Source organism: Chiloscyllium punctatum, chromosome 14 (genome assembly GCF_047496795.1).
Source record: "Chiloscyllium punctatum isolate Juve2018m chromosome 14, sChiPun1.3, whole genome shotgun sequence".
NCBI lineage: Eukaryota > Metazoa > Chordata > Chondrichthyes > Orectolobiformes > Hemiscylliidae > Chiloscyllium > Chiloscyllium punctatum.
In genome coordinates, this window is record NC_092752.1 from 399,264 (window position 1) to 423,181 (window position 23,918).

The 23,918-nt window shown below is 43.6% G+C and overlaps 1 protein-coding gene across 1 annotated transcript in view; it reads left to right on the forward strand.

The window, feature by feature from the left end:
• The window catches only part of LOC140485524 (diacylglycerol kinase theta), a 176,182-nt gene that overhangs the window by 1,018 nt on the left and 151,246 nt on the right, over positions 1-23,918 (forward strand). The window contains 1 exon segment of the mRNA XM_072583703.1: positions 6,985-7,064. Coding sequence (XP_072439804.1) covers positions 6,985-7,064 — 80 coding nt within the window.

Genomic DNA, 23,918 nt, shown 5'->3' on the forward strand with positions numbered 1-23,918 from the left:
GGGGAGAGAGAGGGAGAGGGAGGGGAGAGAGAGGGAGAGGGAGGAGAGAGGGGGGGGGGAGAGAGAGGGGGGGGGAGGGGGGAGAGGGAGGGGAGAGAGAGGGAGAGGGAGGGGAGAGAGAGGGGGGGGGGAGAGAGAGGGGGGGGAGGGGGGGAGAGAGAGAGGGGGGGGGAGGGGGGGAGGGGGAGGGAGGGGGGGGGGGAGGGGGAGGGAGGGCGGGGGGGGAGGGGGAGGGGGGGGGAGAGAGGGAGAGGGAGGGGGGGGAGAGAGGGAGAGGGAGGGGGGGGAGAGAGGGAGAGGGAGGGGGAGAGGGAGGGGGGCGGAGGGGGAGAGGGAGGGGGGCGGAGGGGGAGAGGGAGGGGGGCGGAGGGGGAGAGGGAGGTGGGCGGAGGGGGAGGGGAGGGGGCGGAGAGGGAGGGGGGCGGAGGGAGGGGGGGGAGGGGAGAGAGGGAGGGGGAGGGAGGGGAGAGGGAGAGAGGGGGGGGAGAGGGAGAGAGGGGGGGAGGGGGGGGGAAGGGAGGGGAGGAGGGGGAGAAGGGGAGGGGGGGAGGGGAGGGGAGGGGGGGAGGGGAGAAGTGGGGGGGAGGGGAGAGGAGAGAAGGGGGGGGAAGGGAGAGGAGAGGGGAGGAGGGGAGGGGAGAAGGGGGGGTGGGGAGAGGAGGGGAGGAGGGGGAGAGGAGAGGGGAGGGGAGGAGGGGGAGGGGAGAAGGGGGGGAGGGGAGAGGAGAGAAGGGGGGGAGGGAGGGGAGGGGGGAGGGGAGAAGGGGGGGAAGAGAAGGGGGGGGAGAGGGGAGGGGAGAGGGAGGGGAGGAGGGGGAGAAGGGGGAGGGGGAAGGGAGGGGGAGGGGAGGGGGAGGGGAGGGGGGAAGAAGGGGGAGAGGGGGAGGAGAGGGGAGAAGGGGGGGAGGGGAGAGGGAGAAGGGGGGAGGGGGAGGGGAGAAGTGGGGGAGGGAGAGGGGAGAAGGGGGGAGGGAGAGGGGAGAAGGGGGGGAGGGGGAGGGAGAAGGGGGAGGGGGAGGGAGAGGGGGGAGGGGAGGAGGGGAGGGAGAAGGGGGGGAGGGGAGAAGGGGGAGGGGAGAAGGGGGGAGGGGAGAGGAGGGGGAGGGGAGAAGGGGGGGGGAGAGGGGGGTGAGGGAGAGGAGGGGAGGGGGACGGTGGAGGGGAGGAGGGGGGGGTGAGAGGGGAGGGGGACGGTGGAGGGGAGAGGGGGGGTGAGAGGGAGGGTGGGGGGGGGTGAGATGGGGGGGAGAAGGGGAGGGGGGGAAGGGGGAGAAGGGGGGGAGGGGGGATAAGGGGGGAGAGAGGAGAAGGAGGGCAGTAGGGGGAGAGAGGGTGGAGAGGAGAAAGGGGAGAGGGGGGAGAAGGGGAGTGGGCAGGAGAGGGGGAGGGGGGTAGTGTTAGGGAGAGAGGGGGGAGGGGGAGAGAGGAGAAGGGGAGGGAGAGGGAGGAGGAAGGGGTGTGGGGTAGCGAAAGGGGTGGGAGAAGCATAGGGAAGGAGAGAGGGGTGGGGAAGGGTAGAGTGGGAAAGGGGTAGGGAAGGGGGAGGGGAGAGGGGCAGTGGGGGATGGCAGGGGTGAGGAGGAGGGCAAAAGGGGTGAGGGGAAAGAGAGGGGGGAGGGGGAGAGGATAGAGAGGGGAGGATGAAGGGAAAGGGGAGGGGGGAAGGATGGGGGATCAGGAGGATGGGCAGGTTTGGGGGGAGGGGTCAAGGATGGGGAGGAGGGAAGGATGGGGATAGGGAGATATGAAGGTGTGGGGAGGATGGGTGGGAAGCAGCAAGGTTGGTGGTGGGTGATGAGGGGAGGGGAGGGGTGCGCGGGGGTGAAGATAAGACGGGATGAGCCGTGCTAAGACATTGGAAGCTACGTTCCTTGTGTCTCTGTTCTGAGGGATTGTGTGAAACAGCAGCCCCATCCCAAATCATCACTGAATTATTACAGCAAGCCATTACAATCCTTAATCAGCTGAAGATAATGGAGGTCTTTGTTTTATGAACAGAAGCATGAATTCTAACTAAACAAAATATTTTTTGACTTTGTCCATATGTTGATGTCTAGCAATTCAAATAACTAATGCTTCCTTTCCTCAAATTAAAAGTTATTTTAAAGACCAAGTTCCTTCATTGATTCAGGTCAGCAGGCAGAAGGGTGGGAATGCATGTAACTGTCGGAGAGCTTTATATTGGAATGTGAAGATATGCATAGTTAATGGTTACTATTGAATGGTTACTATTGAACGATCATTAACATGTATATTGTGTTCGTGAAAATGAATGTGTGTTTGCCTGTGTGATGTGTGTACAAGAATCATGAAGCATGATTCTGTTAGGAAATGGACTTCCCATATGTTTCCAAAAGTTTCACAGGAAGGAAAGGATGGAAATAAAGGAGGGCAGGTGGCAACGTTGATTAAGGATCACATTAATGTATTGGACAATGATGATGTTCTTTGGGGTCCAGGGCAGAATTCATTTAATTAGATCCAAGATACAACAAAGCTACCATTACGCAACTGCTATTGGTCACTAGTTAAGAAACCTACAGAGAAACAAATTTGGGAGGAAATTAATTGAGTTACTGTGGTCTGAGCTAGAAATAGTGTTTTTGGTGAAAAGGAGGAAAAAGTTTCTGAACTGTGTACATGGAATGTAAAAGTCTTCCAAAGGTAGTTAAATAGTGAAATGACAGTAAATGGAGAAATAGGTGATTAAAAGGGGATTTACACAGGGAAGTGGAGACATGACTAAGATACTAAATGGGTACTTTGTATCTGTTTTTACCAAGAGAGAAGAAAATTATTATAGTTGAGATATCGAATTGGCTAAAAATTGGTAAAAAGGCAAAAAACAACCTTAAAGTTTCTAAGTCATCAGGACTGAATTACAATAAAACCTTGATGAGTTGAATCATGGGAGCAGCCATTCATGTTCAGAGCATTTTGTAAAAACTTTGTAATCTAATATGTCTAAAAACTTAATCCACATCAAATATAACAGGTTCTGATGAAAACACAGTAAATCACAAAATGTGTATACATAGTTTCTTTTTACTTGAACCTTACATCTGGTTTTGTAGTAGGCCAGAGGTTTGCTCTGAAAGAAAGTATCAGGTATTAGGTCTAGAAAACTGTTTTCTGTTAAAAATGTGCTGACCTCGGACGTGCAGAACAGTCCACCATGTTGTCAGTGCAGTCAAAAATGTTCTTGCTGTTTTATTTATGTTCATGCACGGCTTGTGGTCATCGCTGGCTCGCCAGCATTTATTGCCCATTCCTTGTTGCCCTTGAGAAGGCAGTGGTGAGCTGCATTTTGAACTGCAGTGGTGTATTTGGTGATGGTACACTCTCAATCTTGTTGGGGAAGAATTCCAGGATTTTGACCCAGCTACGCTGAAGAAGGGCTTATGCCCGAAACGTCGATTCTCCTGTTCCTTGGATGTTGCCTGACCTGCTGCGCTTTTCCAGCAACACATTTTCAGCTCTGATCTCTAGCATCTGCAGTCCTCACTTTCTCCTACGCTGAAGGAATGGCAATATTTTTCCAAGTGACTGATTTGGAGGGCAACCTTCAGGTGATGGTGTTACCAATTATTTGTTACCCTTGTCCATCTAGATAGTTGTGGTTATGGGTTTAGAAGGTGCTGTCTAAGGACCCTTGTGAATTTCTACCTTGCACACTGTAGATGGTATGCTGTCATGCTACTGAGCTTGGGTGGTGGAGAGAGTGAATGTTTGTGAAAGTGATGTCAATCAAGTGGATTGCTATATCCTGGATAGTGTAAGCTTCTTAAATGTCACTGGAGCTGTACCCTTCCATAGAAATGAGTATTGCCTCACATTCCTGAGTTGTGCCTTGTAGATGGTGGACAGATTTTCAGAAGACAGGAGATGAGTTACTTGCTGCAGGATTCCTCACCTGTAACTTTTTGTTCCAGGTATGACTCCTACCAGTGGAGAGTTTCCCCTGATACCCATGAACCCCAATATTGTTAGGGCTCCTTGATACCATATTTGATTAAATAGGGGCTTAATGTCAAGGGATTCTCTTCTCACTTCTGGAATTCAGCTTTTTTTCTATGTTTGAAACAAGGCTGTATTAAATCAAGAACTGAGTGGTCCTGGCAGAACATAAACTGAGCATGACTGAACAGACTATTGCAAAATAAATGCTGCTTGTTAGCATTGTTTATGGCACCTTTCATCATTTTTTTTGATGATTGAACATCAACTGATGGGACAGTAATTGGCTTTGTTAGGTTTGTCCTTTTTTTGTGTGTACAGTATTCTCTACATTGTCTGGTAGATCCCAGTGTTATAGCTGTATTGGAACAGCTTAGTGCTGCAAGTTCTGACTTCTCCCCCTCCAGATGCTGTCTGGCTTGCTGTGTTCTTCCAGCCTCCTGCTTATCTATACTGCAAATTCTAGAGCAGAACTCAATCAGAGTATACGCAATCACCAATTAGCATCTACGTCATATGCTGTATAAATTTGTTATTCCTTGAGGTTTGGTATTCTTGCGATTCGGTCCTGATAAGTGAAAGGTGAAAAGCTTCAGCAGCTCGGTTGTTTCTTTCCAGCAATGTTTAAGTTCTGTGATACCAGGCAACTGCTAGTATAGTTATTGGTCTAATATTCTTTAGAAGTTTGTGCTTTTTTTTCTTCTTTCTGGTTTGTTAAACCCAACTAGATTCAACTATTCGCATCCAGTATTTAACATCCCAAAATCTGCAAAATAATCAATTTAAATTTTAAAAACTCAATATTTCTATAAAGAGCCAAATTTGCTGCTGATGCAAAGGTAGGGAGGAAAGCAAGATGTGATCAGTGTATAGAGCCTGCAAATGTTGGTTAAGTGATGGGGTGAAGTTTGGCAATTGGATTTTGATGTAGGATGAGGTGAAGTTGTCAAAATCTGCAGTAACAACAAGACTCGCAGGTTCAGTTTAAATGGAGAGAGCTTGTGGAATGCTGCAATGCTCGGGTGGCAGGGTGTCCCTGTGCAAAAATTACAAGTAGCTAATATGCTGGTATGGGAGTGGTTAGGAATGCAGATTGAAAGTTGGCCTTTTATTATAAGAGTAATGGAGTTAAAAATTGAGAAACCTTGCTACAACTGTACAGCAATTTGTGAGACTGCACCAAAGCAAGGTTGAGGAGGCTGGGCTTAAGCTCATTCAAGTTTAGAAAAATGAAAGATAATTTAAGGAATTTGAGGATAGGTGTTTCCCCTCACAGGGGAATCTAGAATTAGAAGGGACAGTTTAAAAATAAAGGGTCTACTAAGTAAGACAGGGATGAGGAGGAAGTTCTTCTGAAAATTGATTGATGAAGGAGTCAAAGGTTATGGGGTTGCAATCATATCAGCATGATCTTATTGAATAGTAGAGTACGCTCAATGGGCTGAATTGCCTACTCGTGCTTTCCTTTCTTATAATCTTATAGAGATTATTGTGAAATAAATGGCAAAACCTTCCATTCTAACATATAATACATTATTCCCATTGTACCTTTTGGGAAAAAAAGTCTTTCAATCCTTTTTTGCCACTTTAGTTTGTACCACTGAGCTCATATGATTCATAATACAATTCAATACAATACAGGAGCAGGTCCTTTGGCCCAACAAACCTGGGTCAATTCCTGTCCTTATTTAGATTTGCTACTTATTGCCCATGCACAGTTGCTATCCCTCTGTTCACCTTCTGTTTGTGTGTTTGTAAAGATGCATGATTAATGTTGTTAACATGCCTGCTTCCACCACCTCCGGTGGCAGAGTTTCCCACCTCCTTCTGTGGCACCCATCACCCTCTGTGGCACCCATCACCCTCTGTGTGAAGGATTTTCCCTGCACTTCTCCCCTGAACTTTCTCTCTCTCACCTTGAACCCGTGCCTTCTTATAGTTGACATTCCCACCCTGGGAAAAAGTGTTTAACTATCCACCCTATCAATGCGTCTCATAATTTTGCAGACCTCTATCAGGTCGCCCCTCGCCCTCCGTCTTTCCAACGAAAACATCCGAGTTTATCTTACCTCTCCTTACAACTAAAACCTTCCAGACTAGGCAACGTCCTGGCAAACCTTCTCTGCGTTCTCTCCAAAGCATCCACGTCTTTCTGTGACACAGATTCAGTTCTAACTGCTGCCATGACGTAGCCTCCAACATACCTCAACCACCTGGACATCCCATGCTGGCCTGTTACCCGCCCTTGACCATCTCATTTCTAACTGCCGCCATGACATAGAACCACACAGGATTAATGTGAATTTCACCAGTTTCCTCATTTCTCCTCCCCCCACCTTATCCCAGTCCCAAGCCTCCAACTCGGCATTACCCTCGTGACCTGTCCATTGTCTTTCCTATCTATCAGCTCCACCCTTCTCTCCGACCTATCACATTCGCCCCTACCTTCATCTACCTATTGCATTTCTAGCTACCATCCTGGCCAGCCCGATCCCCACTTCCATTTATCTCTCAGATCCCCTGCCCACAAGCCTCATTCCTAATGAAGGGCTTATTCTCCTGTTCCACAGATAATGCCTGACCTGCTGGGCTTTTCCAGCACCACACTCTTGACTCTGATCACCAGCATCTGCAGTCTTCACTTTCTCCAAGTGTGCTGTATGTTTTGTTGACCACAGTAGCCACTTTCAGGGATTTGTAGCCTTGTACGCATAGATCCTTCTGTATGCCAATGAGCCATAGGGTTTTGCCACTTAATGTATAATGTGTACCTATATTTGATCTTCCAAAATGCATCACCTCACATCAGTCCAGATTAAACTCCAGCTGCCATTTCTCTGCCCAAATCTGTAACCTATCAATATCCCACTGTATCATTTGACAGTCTCCTCACTATCTGCACCTCCGCCAATTTTGGTGTCATCCATAAACGTAATAAATCTTGTGAAGTAGTTTTGCAGATTTGTTTTCAAAGTTGTTGTTTAGTGCAAATGTCTATATTTTACCTTTTTCTTGATTCTTTTACAGTTTGTAACTTCATGTGCCATGAGAAATGTCTAAGAAATGTGAAGACCCTTTGTTCCTGTTTGGCACCAAACCTGGTACAGGTAATAAACTAATGGATGCAATATTGGGTTAAATTCTCACTAAAATTCAGTGCCACTGAAGAAAAATACTGTGTTTCATTATTTGTCAGTTCTTAATTGCAGGAAACTTGCTCCTGTAATTGGTCCTTTGAAGAGTTTAAAAGAAAATCTTCCTGATGGGTTCATACTGTCCGATGATGGTTAGAAAAGGGATCAGTACTCCCTAGACACTCGTGCATTATAAGCATAGAAGTGTCCTTTTATTACAAATTAAGTATATTAACAGTAAAACTCTGATTGCTTTTGATGTGTTGCTTTGGTGTTCCTCTCAGAATCACAGAAATCTTCGAGAGGGAGGTTTGGTCACGACACCTGCCCTGGCTCTGCAGATGATCACCATTACCTAGTGTCAATCTCCTGCTTTGTCTTCGTACCCTTGTACATGATTTTTTATCCTGATAATCACCCAATAATCTTTTGAAAACCTCAATTAGACCTGTTTACACCAGACTTCCAGGCTGTGCATTCCAGACCCTAACTGTTTGCTGAGTGATAAAGCTTTTCTTCACATTTGCATCTTTTGCAAAACAATTTAAGTCTATGTGTCTTGATCCTTTTATGAATAGGAATAGTTTCTCCCTATCTACTCACTATACAGCTTGTTCATGATTTTTAAAACTTTGATACAGACAAGTAGCTAGGGGAAAAATCTGTTTGTCTGTATGGGTGGCGTCCCCACCAATCTAGGTAGGCAATGGGTTAGTGGTATAATCACTAGACTATTAATCCAGAGACCCAGGTGATGTTCTGGGGACCTGCATTTGAATCCTGCTATGGCAGATGGTGGAGTTTGAAGTCCGTAATAAATTTAGGAATAAGAATTTAATGGCAGTGATGAAACCATTGCTGATTGTTAGGAAAAGCCTATCTGGTTCACTTATGTTCTTTAGGGAAATAAATCTGCATTCTTTAATGATCTAACCTACATGTGACTGCAGACTGTGGGACCGTGTTCAAATAATGACCGAAATCGGTCTCTGGTGAAAATAGCCTCTCTTATTCACAGTCACAGTACAAGTTTGAGGTTGCAATACAATCCCGAAATACAGTTCTTACAAGAGCCCCTTTAGACACAGTTCTTACATATATTAAAATTCCATTACTTTTTAAAATCTATAATACATAAGATTTGAATGGCTTCTGTCTTGGGAGACAGGAGATGGGTTAAAACTTGTGCTAAGTACTTCTGATTGCCTTCAGGGTGTCTGCCTGGTTTGCTTGCATAATCAGGAGGTGTTAATTAGTAAATGTTAGTAAAAGTACCAGGCCTGTATACTCTAAATAAGGAAGGATATTAAACAGATTATAGAACATAGAAAAGTACAGCACAGAACAGGCCCTTTGGCCCATGATGTTGTGCCGAGGTTTAATCCTAATATAAAATATATCCTAATTAGGATATATCCTAATATATCCTAATTGTTCTGCATTTTGGTCTATTACCTTAGCCTGGTTAATTTTGTCTTGCACTCAGAACAATTTGCAAGAATACCAATTAAGGGGAACAAGGTTAAAGATCACACAACACCAGGTTATAGTCCAACAGGTTTAATTGGAAGCACTAGCTTTTGGAGCGCTGCTCCTTCAACAGGTGGCTGTGGAGTGGAAGATTGTAAGACACAGAATTTATACAATCTTGGACCCAAGTCCAACACCCGCATCACATATCAATGAAGAGGAAAACCAACATTATACTGTATGAGGGGGAAAAAAATGCTTACTGTGTAGCAAGTGCATTTTGGTAGAGTCTGAGCTGTAGAGAATGTAGCATTTGAGAATGATAGTTGACTGCCAGGTTTTAGATTTCAAACTGGGAAGGTTGACTTCGATTGGTCAGAGTTTGCCCTAAGAAATGAATGGTTATCTCCCAGTTTTGTTGAGTTGAAATGGGTGAAGTGCATTCACATGTCACAATATTACAGATTGTCCTCATTGTTGCAAAAACACAAAGCCTTGGTAAAATGTCTCTGTTTATTTCAGCAATGCTGCCAAACAGCTATTGGAATTCTGGTAATTGGAGTGCTATCACCTGTAAATAACCCTGAAATCTACTGAATCATTGATAAAGAGTAAACTAACTCACTGATGTCCTTCAAGGAAAGGAATCTGCTCACTAATGCCCAGTTTGGTTTCCTCTAGAGACACTGACCCACTGACCTCATTATACTTGCAGTGTGTAATTCATATTTAATACTCAGAACTAGGAATGGCAATATTTGCTGCCTTGTCATTGACATATTTCCAAATTGAAAGTGGAGCATAGTCGTTGCATATTAATGTTTCCTTAACCATGATCCTGAGCATCCAGCATCATCTCCAATGACAATCAGCACATGTCTCAGCTAATCTGTGGAAAGGCCGTATACTTTTGAATTACATTTCTGTCTCGTACTAAATAGCCATCTTTTGTTACAATCAACTTGTGTTAGTTCTGGCAGTCTTCCATTTCATACAATGATGTTGTGAACATCGATGGGTCATTCTGTGTTTGGTACTCCTGGTGTGGCTTGCGAACCTCTTTCTAAAATGGCCATGTCTGCTGCACTTGCTGTGGAGGAAGAAAGTGAACTGAGAATGTGCACAAATGATTGGTCTCTGTTTCCTCTGAGCTCTCTTCCCTGTCAGCTAATTTTTTTGTTCGTGCTCCCTTCTTTCAGTGCCCTTTCAAATCAGCTTCCAGAGGTCATGGCAATCAGGTGCTGTTTCACAGTTGTCTATATTGAGGGTGCCAACTTCATAGCTCACTTTCAGGTGTCTATGAAGCAAAAATATGGATAGCCTGAAGGTCATGACCCAGTGGCAAGTTCACCAGGCAGAAACTGTTTGGAAATGGGGCTGAAATAATGTAGACATTATTGGGCTGTGTTGTGTATATGGTGACGTGATTAACATGCTCTAGGATATCTGAGTTGATTGTAACAAAAGGTGGCTATTTAGTACAAGACAGAAATGCAATTAAATCGTACATTGCCTTTTCACAGATTAGCTGGGAATTAACGGTCTTCACCTACCAAGAATTGCCGTATATATATCTGAGATAGCTCTCTTTGTCTTAAGTACATTTGGTCTCCACAGCCTTCTGAGGAAATGAGTGCCACAGATTCCCATCCTCCGGCTGAAGAAATTTCTCCTCCGTTCTAAAGCGTCACTCCTTCACTCTGAGGCTGTGCCCTCAGTTCCTAGTCTCCCCTACTAGTGGAAATATCTTCTCCTCATTCGCTCTATCCAGGTCTCTCCATATTCTTTTAAGTTTCAATAAAATCCAACCTCATCCTTCTAAACTCCATCAAGCATGGACCCAGAGTCTTCAACTGCACCTCATATGATAAGACACAGAATCCAGCAATTTCAGTGACATGGATTTTCTGCTGAATTTATCAATTTGAAAACATACAAAAAGCCATCCTAACACTTTCCAATCTGCTGTATCCCAATGAGCATGTTATAAAATGTATGTCAACTTTCCAGACTTTGATCTTGTCATGTATAGTGTGAGTGGACCTGTGCAGAGTATAAACAGTTCAGTAAGTTTAACCATGTCTCATATTTACTGGTAGTTATTGCTTGAATTTGGGAAAATGGCACTTCGAGTATAAGTATTCTTGGCTGACCTTGTATTTTTCGGTTATCAGAAAATTGACATTCTTAGCATCTTTTTCCATGATGTACACCTCTATTACAGTATAACTCTATTTAATTGTTCTGCACCTTAAAAGTAAGTTTTCAGATTGGTTACTTTTTATTTGGTTTATAAGTAAAGTGAATCTTAGTGATGAACCTGATAGTTTGTACAAGAAGTAAAAGTGGTTACATCAGGTTATTTCCTACTAATTGATTTTCCATGAGCCATTGATCATCTACATAGTGTAAGATTGCAGCCCACGTTGAACCATCAACAGCATCCATGGCAGACTGCTACAGAACTTTGGAGCAAGCAGTGAATAGGCAGTGTTCATTATTGTCCTCTGCAGTTTGTAGGGCTGCTATTACTGTGAAAAAGTACAGTAATTCCTAAGGACTAAAGGCTAAGTGTGCATTTAAGCAAGATTGTGTAGCTCAGCTGTACGTTATTTTGAGAATAGTAAGAAAACAGGATGATAGGATCATTAGCTGAAAGGAGGACCATCAGCGGTAGGGAGATTAAAACGGGGGATGGTGAAATTAAAAGGATTGTAGATATCTTGGAAGGTTGTAAGCTTGGAGGTGATTCCAGAAACGTGTGAGGGGAGGTCATGGATGGAATTGAAAACAATTGAGAATGTAAAAGTTAAGGTGGATGACCCTGATGGACTTTGTCCTAGGGTCTTAAAGGTGACTTGAGACAAAGTTAATGCATTGCTTAGGGCTTCGCTTCGCTTCACTTCACTCATAGGAAAAAGTACTATAATGTTGTCATTTTATATAAATAATATAGATGACTGTGTGGGGGTTTGAGTTTGTATGTTTGCAGATGACACTGATTGGTCGATGGTTAACAGTGAGGTTGAGTGTCTTGGGTGAGCAGAGGATTTAAACAGAATGGTCGAATGGGCAAATAAGTGGTCAATGGAACTCTAACCCTGATACACTTTGGAAGAAGTAATTTTAATGAACAGCATGACATTAGGAGATTCTGTGGAACAAAAATACCTTGAAGTATTTGTCCATAGATCTTTTGAAGGTAGAAGGGCAAGTTAGTACGGTGGTGATAAAGACACACGGGACACTTGCCTTTATCAATTGAGGCATAACATTGGAGGAGCCGGTTGGACTGGGGTGGACAGAGTTCAAAATTACACAACACCAGGTTATAGTCCAACAGGTTTATTTGGAAACACTAGCTTTCGGAGCGCTGCTCCTTCATCAGGTGACAGTGGAGCATAAGATCATAAAACACAAAATCTATAGCAAAAGGTCACAGTGTCATGCAAATAAAATGATATATTGAACAAACCTGGAATGTTGTTCAGTCTTTCATCTTTTAGAATGGGTTGCAGGTTTCAGTTCATTAATACATAAATCCCAGAGCTGCTTTTAAGTCACATTCTCAAGATAACTTGAGGTTTTATAGCAAAAATGCATTAGACAATGCATTAAAGGTGTGAGGTTAGAGTTTGTCTGTATCCCAATCTTGAGTCAGACTGGTTCTATTTCCAAAGTGGAATTTACAAAATATTACATGTATTGACTGCCTGTGGATTGTGCATTTTTTGAGCAAAATAGAATGTATCTGCAAATACAAATTCGTCCCATAGCTGTGTGTATGTATATGAGAGAGAAAGTGAATGTGTGGGTGAGAGTGTTGGGGTGTGTGTATGAGAGAGAGCATGTGTATGAGAGAGGGTCTGCTTGAGTATGTATGTGCTTGTGTGTGTGAGTGAATAGTGTAGTTATAGTGTCGTGTAGTAATATTTTGTAAATTCCACTTTGGAAATAAAACCAATCTGACTCAAGATTGGGGTACAGGCAGAGTCTAACCTCACACTTTTTAATGCATTGTCTGAGCTGAAATGTCACCTTTTGTTATAAAACCTTAAGTTATCTTGAGAAGGTGACTGCAAACAAAATCTGCAACCATTCTAAAAGATGAAAGACTTAACAACAATCCAGGTTTGTTCACTATATCATTTCAATTGCATGAAAGTGTAATCTTTTGCTATAAATTCTGTGTCTTATGGTCTTATGCTTCACTATCACCTGATTAAGGAGCAGCACTTTGAAAGCTAGTGCTTCCACATAAAGCTGTTGGACTATAACCTGGGGTTGTGTGATTTTTAACTTAATGGAAACATAGATTACAAAACCAGGGAAGTCATGATGGAGTTGTACAGATCTTTGGTGAGACCACGGTCATTGTACTGTTTGTAGACCTCTGTCCACAGATACTACCAGTCCTGCTGAGATTTTATTACTGTGTGTTGTTCTGATCATCACATTACAGGAAGGAAGTGATTGCAATGGAGGGGATACAGAGAAGATTCACCAGAGTGCTGTCTGGGATGAAGAACGTAAGTTGTAAAGCAAAGTTGGACAGGTTTTGGGGTTTTCATTGGAGCAGAGAGTTGAGGGGTGATTGGATTGAAGTGTACAGGATTATGAAGGGCCTGAACAGAATGGATAAGGAGCGGGTGCTTGAAGGTTAGTTAAGGGATCATAGGTTCAAGGTGAGGGGAGGGAGATTTAGGGGGATGTGAGGAAAAACATTTTTACACAGAGGGCAGTGACGACCTGGAATGCCCTCTCTGGGAGGGCGGTAGAGGCAAATATTCTGATATGCTTTAAAAAGTACCTGGATAAGCACTTGGCACATGATAACATTCAAGGCTACAGCTCAAGTGCTGGTAAGTGGGATTAGATTGAAGGTCAGGAGTTTCTCTTATGTTGCTGCAGACTCATGGGCCGAAGGGCCTCCTCTGCACTGTATAATTCTTTAATATAGTAAGCCTATTGAAACAATAAGTTAGTGTCGCCATATTTCATCTAATTGTAATGGCAGAAACTCCATTTGCATCCAATAGTTCTCATATGAACTGAGAAGCAACTCACTGGATCCCAGAGAAAAATATAGCGACATAAAATAAAGCTTCATAACATTGAGAACAAAGAACAGTACAGCCCAGAAACATACTTTTTGGCCCACCAAGCCTGTGCTCACACATGATGCCTTTTTAAATTAAGAATCTTTTGCCTGTATGCGGTCTGTATCCCTCTATTCCTTGCCCCTTTATGTATCTCTCAAGATGCATCTTAAACATTGCTATTATATCTGCTTCTACCACCTCCATTGGAAGCACATTCTAGGCACTAACTACTATTTGTATAAAGAACTTGCATGTTATGTCTCCTTTAAACTTCCCCCTTTTTACTTTAAACCTATGTCCCTTTAATTGACATTTCTACCCTGAGGAAAAGACTCTGACTATCCATTCTATCCATGCCTCCCATAATTTTACTAAATTCTATCAGGTTGCCCCACAGTTTTCCCCTACCATTAATGTAAGACTGACCAGCCTGTAATTTCCTGGATTATCCCTGTTGTCCTCCTTAATGAAGGAAACAACATTGGCTCTACTCCAGTCTTCTGGGACCTAATCTAAGAAGATGCAAAAATTTCCTACAAGGCACTAGATCAATGCACAGATCAGAAATCATAACTCTCTTACCAGGTGGTAAATGTTTGAAATGTTCTGGCCATGAAATCAATCTAGGCTAATAATATCAGCAACTTGAAGTGGGAGTTAAGTTGTGAGCTTGTGACAGAATCGATTGGAGATACGACATGTTCTAATTTTGAAACTCTGGTGTTGAGTGCATCAATTAATTTTTTTTCCTGTTTCTTTACATTACCATGTTTTTAACTGGTATTGCAGGCATGGTGGGTCCAATTAGAGTTTCTGTGCTATATATACACTATACATTATCTAATCACAAGTGTTCTAAACTATAATTGAGTTGGATCTTTTCACTCATTTGTGAGGTTATGTTGCCAAGGGTTTGATTTTGTACATTATGAATAAATATTCAGAATATTCCCATTCTGACTGTTCCAACTGGAACAGTATGAGTGATCAATTCCTAAGATTATGTTGTTGAGTAGGTGGTTCAACAGTACATGCTGATCCCACTGTTGGTTCATATTCATCATATTGTAAACCTTGTCTCAAGAAATAGGGCAAAACTGCTAGTTGCCATAGGGAGGTCTACCAATGAAATTAATCTCTTACCATGGAAGTAATTATATTTAAAACTAAGGTAGTACATTGAGCTGTACATCTAATCTGAAAAGCATCATTTATCTGTGACTTCTTCCAGCTCTGAGTATCCAGCATATCCTCCTCATTCTGCAACACTCTCTTCACTTCAGTGGAAAGATTAGATTAGATTACATTACAGTGTGGAAACAGGCCCTTCGGGCCAACAAGTCCACACCGACCTGCCGAAGCGCAACCTACATACCCCTACATTTACCCCTTACCTAACACTACGGGCAATTTAGCATGGCCAATTCACCTAACCTGCACATCTTTGGACTGTGGGAGGAAACCGGAGCACCCGGAGGAAACCCACGCAGACACGGGGAGAACGTGCAAACTCCACACAGTCAGTCCCCTGAGGTGGGAATTGAACCCGGGTCTCTGGCGCTGTGAGGCAGCAGTGCTGACCACTGTGCCACAGTGCTGCCCCAGTTAGAATACATTTGAGATCTAAACCTAGGGTTATGATAATGTAAGTTTAGAAAACCACTCTTGATTGGTCAAAGCCTATCTTTTAAAAACATCAGCAAAATAATGAATGAAATGGTTGGGAGAACTTCTTGAGTGCAGAGAGTTGTTGTACATGGGATACAGCATAGATGGAAGCATAATGGTGTTAAAAGGGAATTCTATACAGTTTTAGAATTGAGAGATTTAAATGGTGCAGGAACGAGGAGGGGCATGAGGCACCCATAGGCTCAAGGGATTAATGGTTGCCTCCTAATTTGTAAGACTAAGGGAAGCAGCATCTATTTTTGTGATTTGTTCAAGCTTAGGTGTAATAGGGATTTGTTGTCGCAAGTAGTGATATGTGAAAATGAAAGTAGAACTCTACATGAAGCACTTTGTATTCAAGTAAAACATTGCTGCATTTTAAAAAAAAGTATAATAATTTTCAAAATGCACTTAGAAACATACAGAATAGAAACATCGTGCAACTCATTTGCACTGACTAGACATCCCAATCTAACCTAGTCCAATTTGCTAGCATTTGGCCTATATCCCTCTAAACCCCTCCTAATCACATTCCAGTACCCATCCAGATGCCTTTAAAATGTAATTATACCCACCTCCACCACACTTTTAGAGGCATGCAGCACAGAAACAGATCCTTTGGTTAAATTAAGTGTCAAACTAAGTCAGGCATAGAGAATAATTATGTTATCAAGTTTTACATGTCACATGTTTTTAGTGGAACATGACCTGAAAGGAGCCACGTCTTGAGAAATCAAACTGGAGGAACCTGCAGCACCAGCTTGACTTGTTTAACCAAACAGTCTCTGAATTCTGAGGTAATTCAAACCTCAGATCATACAGGCTTCATAAATGTTGAAAGTTGCTTCCATTCTTATGAAGCTTTATCTTTGTAGTTTACACAGCTATAACTTACTTTTCAATCTGATGAGTTTTACTGTCCAAGTTTGAGCATCACTCCTCAATGTGACAGGATGATCAGTTTAAATAAGAGAAAATACTATGGGTGCTGGAAATATTCAGCAAGACCAGGGAAAGCTGGAGAAACTCAGGTCTTGCAGCATCTATTGAGAGAGAAACAGTCATACAAGACTCGAAATGTTAACTTTAGGAGAGATGTGAGGAAAATCTTTTTCATCCAAAAGGTGATGGGAATCTGGAACTCACTGTCCAAAAGAGTGGTTGAGGCAGAAACCCTCACAACATTTAAGTATTTTGATGTGTGTCACAGCAGGTTATGGGCCAAGTGCTGGAAAACAGATTTAGAATAATTAGATGGTTAGTTTAGACCAGCGTGGATGGATGGGCTGAAGATTCATTTTCTGTGCTGTAAATCTTTGGCTTTAATTCTGTTTCTCTCTCCACCGATTCTGCCAGACTTAGAGTTTCTCCAACACTTTGTATTTGTTGAGGATGATCAGCTTACAGCTGATGCTACTTTCTATTTTAGATTAGATTAGACTTACAGTGTGGAAACAGGCCCTTTGGCCCAACAAGTCCACACCGACCCGCCGAAGCGCAGCCCACCCATTCCCCTACATTTACCCCTTACCTAACACTACGGGCAATTTAGCATGGCCAGTTCACCTGACCCTGCACATCTTTGGACTGTGGGAGGAAACCGGAGTACCCGGAGGAAACCCACGCAGACACGGTGAGAACGTGCAAACTCCACACAGTCAGTCGCCCGAGGTGGGAATTGAACCCGGGTCTCAGGCGCTGTGAGGCAGCAGTGCTAACCACTGTGCCACCGTGCCGCCCCTACAAAGAAAATTAAGAAAGAACTCATTCAGCCCATTATATCTCTGCTGATAATGGTTGTTTAACTGGAGCTATCTGCTCACATTCCAATTTCCTGCTCTTGTTTCATACCCTTTAATATTCGTTCTTGCAAACAATAGATGGAAAGGAATCCAATTTCCTGGCTGGAATCCAGCTTCAGTTGATTTTCTTTGGATCTTATTTATGGACATGTAATTTGACTCTAGTCAGCACATACCAGAGATCCAGATAATATTCTGGGTATTTGGGTTTACCAATGACCGTAAAAACTCGTCGTCTGTCAGAAATGCCCATCTGATTCACTGATGTCCTTTAGGGTTGGAAATCCGTTATCCTTACCTGATCTGACCTTCATGTGATTCCAGTCCCACAGCAAGATGTTTGACTCTGAACTGCCTCTGGATAAAACGTTTGCCTGGCCAGTGACACACACTCTTGCAAATAGAAAAAAAAAAGTTAATTGAACTAGCAAAACTTGAAATTTTATCATGTGACAATCTTCGAGTTTGGAGAATATTTGTAGCTCGGGTTGAGGTTCTGGATGTAAGCTTGTTCACTGAGCTGGAAGGTTTGTTTTCAGACGCTCCTTCACCATACTAGGTAACATCATCAGTGAGCCTCCAGTGAAGCACTAGTATTAGTGCTTTCATAAATATGATTTTGATCAATATGTTAATAAGATTTTTCCTTAACTCCATGCTGCTGACCAATATTAGTCCATAGAAACATTGGAATAGGCCGTTCAGCTTGTTGAGATTACCCTGCCATTCAGTATGTGCTCAGCTGGTCAAACACCTGCAATCTTTTTATTTACCCCATTCCCATATCCCATTCTGCTGCTGTGAATCATAAATCTATCAGTCTCTACATTTAACATGCTCAAACATTGAGTTTCCACAGTATTCTGTGGTAGAGTATTCCAAATGTTCAGTACTCTGAGGAGCAAAATTTCTCCCCATCTCGGACTTAAATGGAATTCCCATATTTTAAAATTGTGACCCCACTTTAAAACTCCTCAGCCAGATGAAACGTTTTACCTGCATCTATCCTCTGACCTTTAAAGTACATTTGTACATTTCAGTGATATCACCTTTCATTCTTTGAGATTCAGGACAATATAGACTCAGCTTGCCCAATCTCTACTCATAGGAAAGTCCCACCATCTCGTAAATAAGTCTGGTGAACCTTTGGTGCATTCCCTGTACAGCAAGAATACTTTTGCTGAGATAAGGAGACTAAAAGTTCACACAACACTCCAGGTGTGGTCTAACCAAACTCTTATACAATTGAAGCAAGACTTCTTGCAGACTGTTCCTGTACTCAAATTATCGTGCAATAAAGTCTAACGTTCTATTTGCCTTCCTAATAATTTTCTGCACCTGCATATTAAAATCATAGAATTTTACAGTACAGAAGTCATGATTTGGAGATGCTGGTGTTGGACTGGGGTGTACAAAGTTAAAAATCACACAACACCAGGTTATAGTCCAACAGGTGTCCTGATGAACCACAACCACCTGATGAAGGAGCGACGCTCCGAAAGCTAGTGTGCTTCCAATTAAACCTGTTGGACTATAACGTGGTGTTGTGTAATTTTTAATACAGTACAAAAGGAGACCATTCGAACCAATGTGTCTGTGCTGGCTCCCGAGAGCTACCCAGCCCTATCTCCATATCCTCAAACTCCATCATTCTGAAATACATATCCAGCTCTCTTTTGAAATCTCCAGTGGAATTCAACTCCACCCCTCTCCCAGGCAGCACATTCTAAATCCTAACAACTCTGAGAAAAGATGTTTCTTGTCATCTCACTTCTAGCTCTCTTAGTGACAATCCTGAAACTCTGCCCCCTAGTTACTGACACACTGACTAGAGTCATACAGCACAGAAACAGGCTCTTAGACCCAACTTGGAGAAAGTGAGGCCTGTAGATGCTGGAGATTGGAGTCAAGAGTGTGTTGTTGGAAAAGTACAGCAGGTCAAGCAGCATCCAAGGAGTAGGAGAACCTTGCTGATGAAGGGCCCCAGCCCGAAATGTCGATTCTCCTGCTCCTCAGATGCAGCACTTAGGCTCAACGTGTCCATGCTGACTAGGTTGCCCTCTTTAGCACATCGTATGGGTAGTAATTCAGATGTTACTATACTCGAGGACCTACTTTTTAAACTCCTGCCCAGTTTCTACTTACAAAATTAAGGGATATGTTTTAAATATTGTAACTGTACCCGCCTCTATCACTTCCTCTGGCAGCTTGCTTTATATACGCACCACCCTCTGTGAAAAAGTTGCAGCTCATTCCCTTTTAAATCTTTCCCCTCTCAGCATAAACCTATGCCCACTAGTTTTAGACTCGCCTACCCTGGGAACAGTGAAAACAATATCCTTTTTGTGGCCTATCAAGATTGTTTATAGTTTTGAACATTTCAGTAAGGCCACTTCTCAATCTTCTCTGCTGTGAGGACAGTAAGTTCTGTTTCTCTGATCTTTCCTTGTACAACAATCCCTCATTCCTGGTATAATTCTAATAAATCTCCAGAGCTTTAATATCCTTCCTTACATAAAGTGTGCAGAACTGAACACAATATTTCCAATGTGGTTTGACCAATGATTTGTAAAGATATAGCATCACTTCTTTACTTTTAAATTCTATGCCTCTATTTATAAACCTAAGGATCCAAATGCTTGCAAATGGAACCAGATTTATTTAGGATATCTAGTCAGTATGGATGGGTTGGACCAAAGGGTCTGTTTCGTTGCTGTACGTCTTTGTGAGTCCAAGTCTTCTTCACAACTGTTTTAACTTAGCTGGCCACCTTTAGAGAATCATGCATGTGAACCTTAAGACCACCCTGTGCTTGTACTCTCCTCAAAGTTGTACCATTGACCCTGTATTGTGTCTTCATGTTTTTTCTACCAAAGTTCTGCATGTAGATTGCTCACTGAGCTGGAAAGTTCATTTTCAGATGTTTCATCACCATTCTAAGTAACCTCTTCAGTGAGCCTCCGGACAAAGCACTGCTGTTGTTTCCTGCTTTCTATTTATATATTTGGGTTTCTATGCCGTGGTGACATCATTTCCTATGGTGATGTCATTTCCTGTTCTTTTTCTCAGGGGTGGTAAATCGGATCCAAGTCTATGTGTTTGCTCATAGAATTCTGGTTGAAATGCAATACTTCTAGGAATTCTCGTGCGTGTCTCTGTTTGGCTTGGCCTAGGATGGATGTGTTGTCTCAGTCGAAGTGGTATCCTTCCTCATCTGAATGTAAAGATACTCGTGAGAGAGAATCATGTCATTTTGTGGTTAGTTGATGTTCATGTATCCTGGTGTCTAGTTTTCTGCCTGTTTGTCCAGTGTAGTGTTTGTTACAGTTCCTGCAAGGTATTTTATGAATGACGTTAGTTTTGCTTGTTGTCTGTAAGGGGTCTTTCAAATTCATTAGCTGCTATTGGTGGGTTTGTGAGCTACCATGATGCCAAGGGGTCTGAGTAGTCTGGCAGTCATTGCTGAGATGTCTTTGATGTAGGGAGAGCAGCTAGGGTTTCTGGATGCGCTTTGTCTGCTTGTTTGGTTTTGTTGCTGAGAAATCGGTGGACTGCGTTCATTAGGTACCCATTCTTTTCGAATACACTGTATAGGTGATTTTCCTCTGTGCTGCAGTGTGTGGTAGCTCATTGAAATAATGTTCTGATGCAGATGTTGTGATGATTGCTTCTGTAGTTCAATATTTGGTCCATATGTATATTTTCCTAGTTAGTTTTGAAGTTAGGTAAAAACAAGGACTGCAGATGCTGGAAACCAGAGTCTAGATTTACAAGCCCACCGACTGCCACGGCTACCAAGACTATACCTCTTCCTACCCTACATCCTGCAAAAATGCTATCCCGTATTCCTAATTCCTCCGCCGCATCTGCTCCCAGGAGAACCAGTTCCACCACAGAACACACCAGATGGCCTCCTTCTTTAGAGACCGCAATTTCCCTTCCCACGTGGTTAAAGATGCCCTCCAATGCATCCCGCACCCAAACCCCACCCTTCCAACCATAGCAAGGACAGAACCCCCTGGTGCTCACCTTCCACCCGACCAACCTTCGCATAAACCACATCATCTGACACATTTCTACGACCTCCGAACAGACCCTACCACCAGGGATATATTTCCCTCCCCACCCATGTCCGCTTTCCGCAAAGACCATTCCATCCGTGACTACCTGGTCAAGTGCACACCCACCAACAACCCAGCCTCCCCTCCTGGCACCCTCCCTGTCACCGCAGAAATTGCAAAGCCTGCGCCCACACCTACTCGCTCACCTCCATCCAAGGCCCCAAAGGAGCCTTCCACATCCATCAGAGTTTTACCTGCACATTCACCAATATCATTTAGAGTCATAGAGATATACAGATGGAAACAGATCCTTCGGTTCAACTCATCCATGCCGACCAGATATCCCAACCCAATCTAGTCTCACCTGCCATGACCCGGCCCATATCCCTCCAAACCCTTCCTATTCATATACCCATCCAAATGCCTCTTAAATGTTGCAATTGTACCAGACTCCATCACATCTTCTGGCATCTCACTCCATGAACATACCACCCTCTGCGTGAAAATGTTGCCCCTTAGGTCTCTTTTATATCTTTCCCCTCTCACCCTAAATCTATTCTCTCTAGTTCTGGACTCCCCGACCCCAGGGAAAAGACTTTGTCTATTTATCCTATCCATACGCCTCATAATTTTGTAAACCTCTATAAGGTCACCCCTCAGCCTCCAATGCTCCAGGGAAAACAGCCCCAGCCTGTTCAGCCTCTCCCTATAGCTCAGATCCTCCAACCCTGGCAACATTCTTGTAAATCTTTTCTGAACCCTTTTGGATGTCACAACATTTTTCCAATAGAAGGAGACCAGAATTGCATGCAATATTCCAATAGTGGCCTAACCAATGTCCTGTACAGCCGCAACATGACCTCCCAACTCCTGTACTCAATACTCTGACCAATAAAGGAAAGCATACCAAACGCCTTCTTCACTATCCTTTCTACCTGCGACTCCACTTTCAAGGAGCTATGAACCTGCACTCCAAGGTCTCTTTGTTCAGCAACAGTCCCTAGGACCTTACTATTAAGTGTATAAGTCCTGCTAAGATTTGCTTTCCCAAAATTCAGCATCTCGCATTTATCTGAATTAAACTCCATCTGCCACTTCTCAGCCCTCCAGTCTGAAACCAGCGGAGTGCCATAAGGATTGGTGCTGGGCCCTCTACTTTTTTTCATTTACATAAGAGGTGAGCATAAGAGGTGCACTTAGTAAGTTTGCAGATGACACCAAAGTTGGAGGTGTAGTGGACAGCGAAGAGGGTTACCTCAGATTACAACAGGATCTGGACCAGATGGGCCAATGGGCTGAGAAGTGACAGATGGAGTTTAATTCAAATAAGTTTATTGTATCCGTCGCTCCCGATGCTGTCTCCTGTACATTGAGGAGACTGGACGCCTCCTAGCAGAGCGCTTTAGGGAACATCTCCAGGACACCCACACCAATCAACCCCACCATCCTGTTGCCCAACATTTCAACTCCCCCTCCCACTCTGCCGAGGACATGGAGGTCCTCGGTCTTCTCCACTGCCGTTCCCTCATCACCGGACGCCTGGAGGAAGAACGCCTCATCATCCACCTCGAACACTTCAACCCCATGACATCAATGTAGATTTCACCAGTTTCCTCATTTCCCCTTCCCCCACCTCACCCCAGTTCCAGCCTTCCAGCTCAGCACAGCCCTCATGCCCTGTCCTACCTGCCTATCTTTCTTTCCACCTATCCACTCCACCCTCCTCTCTGACCTATCACCTTCATCCCCACCTCCATTCACCTATTGTATTCTATGCTACTTTCTCGCCACCCCCTTCTCATTTATCTCTCCACCCCGCAGGCTCCCTGCCTTTATTCCTGATGAAGGGCTTTTGCCCGAAACATCGATTTTCCTGCTCCACGGATGCTGCCTGACCTGCTGTGCTTTTCCAGCACCACTCGAAACTAGACGCTGGATTGAAGTTCCCCATTGGCTATTCTACTGTGCTATCTCGGAATGGCAGTTTGTTGTTGTTTTCCTCCTCTGCAGTGAAATTTATGTCAATAAGGGTATTATTGATGGTCTTGAAGGTTTCCTCTAATTTGTTTCATTTAGTGATGGCAAAGGTGTCATCCAAGTAGCAGACCCAAAGTTTGGGTTGGATGGTTGGTCGAGCTGTTTGTTTGAGTCTCTGCATTATGGTCTCTGCTAAGAATCCTGATATCGGAGATACTGTGGATGTTCTGTTGGTTTGTCTGTAGGTTTTGTTGTTGAATGTGAAGTGGATGCTAAGGCACAGGTCCACTAGCTTGATGATACTATCCTTGCTGATGAAGTTGGTGGTGTTTGGTGTATGTGTCTTTGGATCTTCGAGTCTTCTAATAATGTAGTCAGTGTTTCCTTGGCCAAGATAAAAATCACGCAACACCAGGTTATAGTCCAACAGGTTTAATTGGAAGCACACTAGCTCTCGGAGCAATGCTCCTTCATCAGGTGGTTGTCACCTGATGAAGGAATGTCGCTCCGAAAGCTAGTGTGCTTCCAATTAAACCTGTTGGACTCTAACCTGGTGTTGTGTGATTTTTTTTAACTTTGTACACTCCAGTCCAACACCGGCATCTCCAAATCTTTCCTTGGCTAGGTTGATATTGATTCATGTGAACAGTTCTGTCACATCAAAGGAGACCATTATTTCATCCTATTCTATCTTGGTGTCTTTGGTTTTCAGGAATTCCTATGTGGAGCGGATGGAGTGGTGTGAGT